This window comes from Berghia stephanieae, chromosome 7 (assembly GCF_034508935.2).
Source record: "Berghia stephanieae isolate SIO BIC M18660-M18661 chromosome 7, UCSD_Bste_1.3, whole genome shotgun sequence".
NCBI classification, from domain to species: domain Eukaryota; kingdom Metazoa; phylum Mollusca; class Gastropoda; order Nudibranchia; family Aeolidiidae; genus Berghia; species Berghia stephanieae.
The window spans coordinates 60780636-60791700 of NC_088366.1; the positions used below are offsets into that span (position 1 = coordinate 60780636).

Consider the following 11065-nt stretch of genomic DNA (forward strand, 5'->3'; position numbering starts at 1 on the left):
CATTTATGAATCAAGAATTTTTCATTGATTATCAGATATTTTAATAATTTGGCCAACATAGCAAAAGTAAAAAAAAATATATATTATATATATATACCTGAACAAAGATTTCTAAGCAAGTAAAAACTAACTCTGCGAATATTATGCAAAAGAAAATAATAATAATAATAATAATAATAATAATAATAATAATAATAATAATAATAATAATAATAATAATAATAATAATAATAATATAATAATAATAATAATAATAATAATAATAATAATAATAATAATAATAATAATGATGATGATGATGATGATGATGATGATGATGATGATGATGATGATGATGATGATGATGATGATGGTGATGATGATGATGATGATGATGATTATGATGATGATAATAATAATAATAATAACAACAATAATAATAATAAAATCTAGCATCAAACTAACTAGTAACAAAAATTAGGCTTGAATCTTGGAATATCATGTGGCATCATTGCCGTAAAACAATGAAATAAAAAAAAAAACATACAAAAAAAACATAAGTAACATAAAATATATCACAAAATCAAGAAATTGGAAATTTGTCAGAGGAACAGAAGGCACATTAATGAATCGAACAAAAAGGAATGGGCTTTATATTATATAAAAACAACAACTGCTCACTAAACAAGCGTTTCTAACCGAGCTATTATTCAGCAATTAAAAAAATATGTAGGCACATTAGAATTTGACATGCTTTCTATGGCTGCCAATGGAAGAAAAAAAATTATTTCATCATCAAAATCATATTGTGTATGGATAATGTTTTGGTCTGAAATTCTAGAATAACATTTTCTAATCATATGTTTAGTAGCTTTTATTTTGCTTAAAACATACAATATTATGATGGTATTTAGATATAATAAGACAATAAATATTTCATCTCTTTCTCTCTCTCTCTCTCTCTCTCTCTCTCTCTCTCTCTCTCTCTCTCTCTCTCTCTCTCTCTCTCTCTATCTCCCTTTCTCTCTCTCTCTCTCTAAAAAAACACAAAAAACTCACACCCACATTCACTCACATACATCTTATCAAATTATCATATCACAAATAGAGATTCACGGGTTTTACAAAACAGACAACAACAACAACAACAACCACATTAAAAGCATGACAAATTGATTTTTGTTATTGCATAATCTCAACAACTACCAATAAACACACTCTTCATCTCCTCTTCACTAAGACTTGAATGTATGACAAGTCCTCAACTACATCTATCTCTGCACCGATGCCTTAAATGACACCTGAGAAAAAAAAAATAATTTGGAAATCCAATTAAATCTTCTTAGTTTAAATTTGGATATTTTTATTTATTGTTTTTAACTTATTTGTATAATATATTCATCTATTTTATAACAAGTGCAAAATGCAACAGAATGGTAGAAGCCAGTCTAACTCTTATAAAATGACACTGGTGGGATGAAAGGTATCTATTCTGTTCTATCTATTGAGGTTTGTTTTATTTTTTTAAATATGGAGTGGGGGAAACGAACATAAAATTTTCTTGAGTTTTACATTTTTCTCTTCTCTCTTCTTTCTGTTACAACTCATATTCCAAGACTTGCCTTATTTTGAGTGAGTTCAGTAAAAAATCCAACTAATGTGATAAATATGATTACATAGATTTATAACGGTAGGTTGAGTATTTATACAAGAATGAAATTAAAAAACAGCAAAACACTTTCTTTTTATTTCATTGCGACTCTTGCTTTTCTCATGTGGTTCTTTATTTTACATGGTTCTCCTATTTTCTCTCTCTCTCTCTCTCTCTCTCTCTCTCTCTCTCTCTCTCTCTCTCTCTCTCTCTCTCTCTCTCTCTCTCTTTCCCATCTTATTTCTTCATCTCAAGGGATGAACAAATTAAATATTTTGAATCAATTTTTCATCAACACCGTCTACTATTCATTTTCCCCTCATTAATCTCAAAAAAGTAAAAATCTACATATTTATAAACTGATCAAAAATAGAATACATGACAATTTCAATTTAAATAAATATCTCATCATTGCCACCACTTTTAACAGAATTATCTTCATCTTTCTCCGCTCCCTCTTCCCCTTGTTTCGACTCTTCCTTCTTGTCTGTCGTTGAGTTATCTCCCATGCATTTGGCTGTAGTTGCCTCCCCTTCGTTGTTTCCCTCCACCACGACCCAGTCTTGTTCCACTGCTTCCCCTTGGCCGCAGTTGTCTGTTGAATCCTGATCTTTACTGGAATGTTCTTTGCTTGCATCTGTGTCAAACGTTGACAAAAAATTAATAATAAATAATAATAATAATAAATAATGGGGAAAGAGGGTTCAATTTGAAATGCTCAGAAGAATAAATTTATAACAATATAATTTTAATAGAAAAAAAAAATAATTAAAAATTTGAGTTATACACAGCTATCAATAAATTATATAAAGACCCTTATTGAATTGTGCATTTTTGCTCAATAACGTTATGTCTATTATTTTATGATTTTAGAAATTAAAAAAAAAAAGGTTCTAATTTTAATATGATAGAAATAAGTATACTTTAAGAGTTAATCTAAAGAAACAATTTCAAACTTTAGGTAAAAAAAACTTTTAAAAGGCTTTTTACAATCAATATTTTTATTTTTTTTTTTAATGGAAAAAAAGAAATGGGTGGAGCAACAAAACATACCATTACAGATTTTTTCGCTATACACGGACATAAATTCTTCACCTTAACAAAAGATGAAGCTTTTAAAATAAAAAAATCAGTTCACTTTTCCTTTTTGGAATATCTTAAAGAACACATTTAATCTTCTTTTTTTTTTTAATGAACAAAAATTATGAGAAATGCTTTGGTACATCGCATTGCATTAAATTAAATTTAATTAAATTGAGCTTTTATATAGCGCAATATCCACTTAACGTGCTCAAAGCGCTTTACAAGGGGTCCCTGGTCAACAGCAACATTTAACATGTAGGACGAGACATGACGCCTGTTAGGCGATATTACAATTTTTCGGACAAAGACAACGCTGTTAACGGCCAGGTACTCATTTTACACCTGAGTACGGTGAGAGAATGTGAGTAAAGAGTCTTTTCCAAGGACTCAACTATGCGTCGAGCGAGGCTCGAACCCAGGACCTTCCGATCCGAAAGCGAGTGTCATACCACTAGACCACATAGCCGCACCATTAGTCTTTGGCATTACAACTAAACAACTTTTAGTTAACACACACACACACTAACAACTGAAATGTGTTAGGATGCGATAATATTTTTTAAGGATCCTTAACTTCCTAACCCAAAATAACTTACGGATAATTAGTCTTCAATTTTCGTTCATGAATATGACATGAGATTTAAAATGATGATACAATTGAAATTAAGGCTAATCACAGTTTTTTAAAAAGATGCATTAATTCACAAACTCATTCCATCAAATTCACAAAGTGCAAAGAAAGCCAAACAAACAAACAAAAAATGACACAAACATGCTTTGGTGCAATTGAGTAGTTGCTCCACATATCGGTGAATGATAAATAGGAAGGAAAACAGCGCATCGACACGAGATTGTTCAAAAACCTCATGATAGAAGAAACATTTTTGGTGAAATCACTCTTGCTTTAACTCACTCAACCCTAACACCGACTATATCCGTAGTTTACCCGGGGTTACTTTTACCCCATGCCTATTTATTACATTTTTCTTAGACAAATTATAGGTGTAGTATCAAAGCTAATGTTTTTAGTTTTTACATGTTAATGGTAGTTGAATAAAACTATCTATGTACATGCCCATTTTTAACACATTTTTTCCAATTTTGAAAAGAAACAAAAATCTCTAGGATTGAGTGAGTTAATATTCCCTGCTCACAGCATAACAAAAACAGAAATTTTCTATTTTTGGTTTTAAAAAATATGAGTGTCACTTCACAAGAAAATATATTGGACTAACTACTTGCTCTCTTTCCAGTCATATCAAAAGGACGACTGAATTGTGTTATAATTTGTACATTACCTAAAACTTACTTAGGCATTGGAATTGTTTATCTTTCATTGAAGAGTTTAAATAATTTTCAAAGATGAATAAAACATATTCCGAGGCTTTTTGCTGTTACTGACATCGCTACAATCTTACCTTCCTCCACTCTTTCCGGTACAGGCGTATCCCTTGGTAAAGACGATACTTTTTTCTTAACCGGAGGAGGCAGAATGCCCATGGCCGCCACCCCGCCTGGGGGTGCGTCTGACCCTAGTCCAGCTTTAGCCTGGCTCATACGTTTTATTTTGTCTTTCACTGACAATCTGAGAGTGATGGAATCGTATGCAACTTCGCCTCCGTTACCAACAGCTTTGGGATCGGAGATCACGGTTACTGCGGAAGCCGGCGGTGTTGGAGATTCAGCTGATGACGATGTTGTTGTTGATGATTCTGATGAAAGTGGTGATGCTGATGAAGGCAATATTTCAGCAGGTGCTTCAGATGGCAATCCATGATCTGATGAAATGTTATTATTGTGAATATCATGCAATATGAATTCAGTAACAACAGACCTGCCACACAAAGTGCAATCCTAGAATATTATTTTCCTATCTTTTTAAATTATCCAATTTTCAAGAACAGCAAATAAAAATAAATTTTAAAAAATAAAAATCTGTACCAACTTCACATCTAAGTTTTCATTATATTCCTTTCCTGATATTTGAAAAAAACAACAACAAATACATAAAAAATCATTCTCGCTTAATGTTTTGCTTCATTTTTAGAAAATCTACAGCACTTTTGGCACTTATAATAAAGCAATTCAAGCACAACTTAAAATACTTTAAAATGGTAGTGGTTTTAAATTGGAACAGATTTATGTCTGGATTTAAGTCTTTTATTTACTCTTTCAAACTGGTGGAGAACCCATAATATTTATGGAGAATTAAGGCTATTACTATTACCAACAGGTATTCATCTGCTTCAATTATTATACTACTGTACTGTGGAAATTAACATAAGATCAAGACGGAATCTTTCAGCAATCGACAATCAAAATTGGTCTGGTAATAAAGTCTGTAGGTGAGGGCAAACGAATCTGACAACAGGTCAGCCGGATGACGACATCCAACATAAAATGACCGATCATTATGCCATAAACAGATTTTATAAATAATCATTTGAGTTAAAAGGTGATTAAATTACCCTTTAATTTAGAAAAGGTTTTCAAGTTTATCATACATCAAGCTGTAAAAAAAAAAAATAGTTTTATGATATTTAGATTTGCCAGAAATTCGTCGCTCTGCTAAAATTCAACATTGGCTGTACAGAACAATTTTGACCCCCAACCCTTTTTTTTTTTTAAATAGATGTTATTTCTGCTAAATTTGACCTCCAAAATATATATGCTAATTAAAATTAATTATATCATATGAGTGGCAGGTCTGTTAAACAACATCAACATAACGACAGGTGCATGCAATGTGCATTGATTGGTGTGCAACAAGTGTTGACATGCCATGAGATCCCTATACTTAGATTGACATTGATTGATATAATTATTACTTTACAAAACAAATATAGAGAGAGAACTATGCGGCTATGTGGTCTAGTGGTATGACACTCGCTTTCGGATCGGAAGGTCCTGGGTTCGAGCCTTGCGCTCGGCGCATAGTTGAGTCCTTGGACAAGGCTCTTTTCTCACATTCTCTCACCGTACTCAGGTGTAAAATGAGTACCTGGCCATTAACAGCTTTGTCTTGGTCCGATAAATTGTAATATCGCCTAACAGGCGTAATCTCTCGTCCTACATGTTAAATGTTGCTGTTGACCAGGTGACCAGGGACTCCTTGTAAAGCGCTTTGAGCACATTTAGTGGATATTGCGCTATATAAAGCTCATTAAAAAATTTTTTTTAAACTTCAAATACTGCGTAATAAAATATTGTATGTGTCTCTTTCCTATTTTGAGCTCTCCCCCTCCTCTCTTCTTCCTTCCTTTTAATCGCTTTTTCTAATCAGACTTGTTTTGTCCAAAGTGTGAAGAATCGTGGAATAATAGAGTAGCCGTGAAATGCTAGTGTTTGTGTTTGTGTGTGTGTGTGGGTGTGTGTGTGTGTGTGTTTGTTGTGTGAATAATTCGAATCCAATAAATCTGCATAATATATCATTGCTCCTAGAGGACTATTAGTTGGCATAAAATTATATAACATTCCGAAGTGCCTCAGAATTTAAAAACTCAACTGTTAGATAAAATTATTATTATTAGGTGGGTGAAGTGGCCAAGTGGCAAAAGCATTGCACTGTGACCCAGAATGTCCTAGGTTCAAGCCCCACTTCAGGCACTTTCGTTTTTATTCCTTGGGCAAGATTATTAACCCCCCAATTTGCTCATCTAAAACAACATGAATAATTGCTTTTGACGTCAGATGTTTGTTTGACGAATTATACCCAAAGTCCTTCATGGAATGTCTAGGTGATGAAAATGACATCCAAAAGTTTGATACCGATTTTGTTTGGAGTTATACCCCTTTTCAAAACATAGCATTTGTTTTAAAGCTCACAATAAGGAAAATCAATATGGAATATTCAGAAATTATATGGCGAATCGATTTCAAAATATAAATAAATCAATAAATAAATAAACAGATAAGTCAACACATTGATTAATTCACAAGTAAATGTATGAATGAATAAATAAATAAAAATACAAATTAAAAAAAAATAATAAATAAATGAATGAATGAATAAATAAATTAAAAATAAATAAATAAATAAATACATAAATAAATAAATAAAAACTACCTAATGAAATAAACTAGAAGAGTTTCAAAAATAAATATGCAGGCCCATCTATTAAAATACATTAAAAATAAAAAAGGTTTGAAACAATATTATACATGTGCATATGGCTCCACCTTCAGAAATGGGTATTGAACTATCTTTCTTTGTGGAAAAAAAAGGGGTTTACTACAGTGCTACTGCATGAAAATAAGAAGAAGAAGCAAACAAAATCATGACAGTGGGGTAAATATTGATTTGACTCATTGAATTAAGCGAGGGGGAGTAAAATTTATCTTTTAAAAATTAAAAAAACAAAACAATCAAGTTTGATATTTGTGGAGAAAAGAAAGTACCTGTTCCTACTGTCATTCATTGACAGTCATGCTGCTATTTCGAAAAGTAATAAATGTATTCATAGTGAAACGAAATATCAGGCTGAAAAAGCAATAAAGTTTTGGATAATAATATCAAAACAAAGATGTAATTGATTGAAAATGTAAGAGGAGGATTGAATGAGAAAGAAACTGAAACGATTGACGTGATATGAGGGTTATGCTGGGTATCTTGGAATGAGGAGTGAAAGTAAAACCAATAACTAGAGGTGTCTAAAGGAGTCGATAAAATGGAGATAAAGATAAAGGGAGTAAAACTGACTCATGAATGAACAACACAAAACAAACGACGTTTAGAGTGAAAGTAAGAACCCAAAGAATACAAACAAAGGCACAATTTAAAATAGATTCAATGAGGAATAGAATAGAAAAAGAGCCACTCAAAGATTGAGATTGACTGCAATGACACTTAATAATAAATGGCTATTGACAGAAGACAACAAAAGTTTTTTCAATACAGCAATAAAATCGACTCATATCTAAGATGAGGCTAAAAGGATTGAATTTGCTAATGATAAATACAGTTTATAAGTGATTTAATTTACCAACCTTGAAGTACAGAAGATATAGGGGGTACATGATAGAACTTTACAAGATGACAAGTGGTAAATATGACCAAGACATGACAGAATTTATTAAATGGAGGAAAGATTTCACTATAAGAAAAGACATCAGAGGTAACAAGAAGAAACTGCTCAATCAAAGACCAAGATTGGATGTGAGAAAACACAGTTTTACTGTGAGAACAACGAAAATATGGAACAGTTTACCAGATTCTGTTGTGAACGCAAAAAACCCTAAATAAATCAAGAGCAGACTAGACAAATTTTGGTCTGGCCAAAATGTTTTGTACAACGCGATGATTATAAATGCGCTTTAGATTGTAAAACCGGAAGAAACTTAAATCACAAAGACGATGAAGAAATAGAGTCTGGCAAAAAGGACCTACACTGGAAACAATCCATAAGTATCCATAAGTGTCTTCATTTTTTTCTTTTTTTTTGTTTAATTCTGTGAATCAGGCCTCTATCTGTTTTATGCTATATATAGTGTGGCTAAATTAAGAGATTTTCTTTTGTAATAAAGAAGCAATTGCATTGAGGTTATAGAAAGCTGTGGCTTCATGTTCGTGTCTTGGATCATTCAGAAGCACAAGAAGCAACCCCTCGAATTACAAAGCTCTCAGGAATGCTGTGTGCATCTCACAAGAAATTGATTGAAAAAAAAACAAGGCGAAGAGGCTTTGATTTTTTAAAAAAATTGGCTTCCATGAGAAAAAAAAAGACATACAAAAGAAACGTTTGAAATCGTTTCAATATTCAGCATCGAAAAATTCATCATCTGGGAAAAAATAAAAAAGAGAAAAACATGATTTACGACATCAAAACGTTCAGCACAAAACAAAACTGTCGTTATAAATAAATTCACTCATTGCAAATCACAAATCACTACAACACACAACACATCATGCTAAACTCTGGAAAGATGAATGAAGTGATCAAGTGAAAACTAAAAGAAAATGAACACAACGGCATGCAAACAACATCTAAAGACTGTTCAAAAAATTATTGTGCTAAGGGTGTTTGACAATTTCATAGTAACAATAAAGACAGCTCTGATTGGGATAGCTACAACAGCAGATGCATACAGAATACGTCGTCGTAAATACTCACACAAACCAAGCACCTGTGTGTGCTGTTGTGTCAATAACTGACACATTGGCAATCATATTTTTGAGTTTGTGCCTGAAATAAGTGTACATGCCAAAGAGTTTGCTTTTAAAGACTGTTCATAAAACAAAAAAGAGTGCCCGAAAAGTTGGGAGAAATCATTGGGTTTTTTTAGATAACACATGAGAAAATGCAAGTGTTGAGATAGATATACAAGTAGAGATAAAGTATGAAATAACTTTGTAATAAAAGCAGCTGACTCACTACAAGTCAATAGAGCTGAATTATACTTCTTGGTCTTGTCAAATTGACCTTTATAGAGTAAACCGCTATAATCTACTTTATAAGACAAGTCCAAATTTGTTCTGATTACTTTTTTTTTTTTTTTTACACTGCTGGCCTTGACTTATCTAGCCGTCAGCTGAGCATCACAAGGTCATGCAGAAAGGAAAACATTTGTCCTTGAAATAAGTGCATATTTCTTGAAATTTATAATAATAATAATAATAATAATAATAATAATAATAATAATAATAATAATAATAATAATAATAATAATCACAAATAAGATTTGAAAAGTTACGCGGGTAAAGACCAGATAGCAAAGTGTACAAGAAATAGATTCAAGTGGCGTGTGGACTAATAGTTCAAATATCTACCGAGAGATGTGCAAGAAAACTGTGCGATTAAAATCAGTAAGTAGTACAATCTGAGAAAGGGGGAAGAAGAAGAAGAAGAAGAAGAAGAAGAAGAAGAAGAAGAAGAAGAAGAAGAAGAAGAAGAAGAAGAAGAAGAAGAAGAAGAAGAGAAGAGAGAAGAAGAAGAAGAAGAAGAAAGAAGAAGAAGAAGAGAAGAAGAAGAAGAAGAAGAAGAAGAAGAAGAAGAAGAAGAAGAAAGAAGAAGAAGAAGAAGAAGAAGAAGAAGAAGAAGAAGAAGAAGAAGAGAGAAGAAGGAGGAGAGAGGAGTAGAGAGAGAGAAGAATATATATATATAATAATATTTATATATATATATATATATATATATAGAAGAAGAGAGAGAGAGAGAGGAGAGAGAGAGAGAGAGAGAGAGAGAGAGAGAGAGAGAGAGAATGACAGAGGCATCCTATGGGGAAGTGTGCAAGAAAATTGTGCAATAACGGTCAGTTGTGTAATTAGAGAGAGAGACACAGAGAGAGAGAGAGAGAGAGAGAGAGAGAGAGAAAGAGAGAGAGAGAGAGAGAGAGAGAGAGAGAGAGAGAGAGAGAGAGAGAGAACATTGTTTTGTTTATTTATCTTGACAACGCCACTACCACATTATCTCATTCATCTGTGGTGTTTCATTCATCCTGTTTTGTTGATAAAGTGGAAACCCGATACGTTCATTTGATCTGTTTTTTGTAATAAAATTGAAGCTTACATTCTATTTCACATTGTTATTTACATGTAAATCATACGTGGCATTAACCAATTGCTCCATTTTCCTCTGAATAATAAAACAAAACTACAAATATTGTTAAAATGATGAAAAAAAAATAATTAAAGTAACAATCCACAAGAAAAAAAAAAGCCCAATTTATTGTTTAATAACCTGCAAGACAAACAATCTTGAAATTTAATATAAAATTTAAAAAATTACATGTGGAATTTGTTTAAATCTTTTCTAAAACCAATATTTTCCTCCTTTATTGGTAAAAATAACAACAATTATTGAAATGTACGCTCCAATTTATTAAACGAAGACAGAATCATTTAATAAATTGGAGCTTACATTTCAATACTTATCATTATGTTTTCTTTCGAGCTTCAACTTCAAGCAGCAATATTTTCAATATTCCTTTAATGGTAACAAGTTTGTCGCTGAGAATGATGTGTAAAACAAAGTGATCTGATATGAAACTGGACAGCCTAACTCCTCGAAATACCAACCTGTATTATCATCGATGTCTGAGTCCCTCTTTTTTGGTCGAGGCATGATAGGGGGGCGTGGCTTGAGGGGTGGTGTGGGACGTGGACGAGCAGCGGGTGTTGGGCCTGACAATGGGAAAAAGAAGAGAACCGGCATATGGCTTTATACTATGCTGATGACCTGGCATATGGCTTTATACTATGCTGATGACCTGGCATATGGCTTTATACTATGTTGATGACCTGGCATATGGCTTTATACTATGCTGATGAACTGGCATATGGCTTTATACTATGCTGATGAACTGGCATATGGCTTTATACTATGCTGATGAACCGGCATATGGCTTTATACTATG

General features: G+C 32.4%; 1 protein-coding gene across 16 annotated transcripts in view; it reads right to left on the bottom strand.

The window, feature by feature from the left end:
* Positions 1-1570: 1570 nt before the first annotated feature.
* LOC144977600 (F-actin-uncapping protein LRRC16A-like) overlaps positions 1571-11065 on the bottom strand; it is a 69447-nt gene continuing 59952 nt past the window's right edge. For 5 of the 16 annotated variants that reach the window (XM_078922982.1, XM_078922983.1, XM_078922980.1 and 2 more), the window contains 3 exons: positions 10728-10832; positions 4132-4491; positions 1571-2267 (listed from right to left, as the gene is read on the bottom strand). In XM_078922982.1, the coding sequence (XP_078779108.1) occupies positions 2023-2267; positions 4132-4491; positions 10728-10832 (710 nt within the window). In that variant the 3' untranslated portion in view covers positions 1571-2022. Of the gene's footprint in view, positions 2268-4131; positions 4492-8440; positions 8896-10727; positions 10833-11065 lie in introns of those variants that run through there. The other 11 variants (XM_078922989.1, XM_078922991.1, XM_078922984.1 and 8 more) reach the window with 6 other exon arrangements.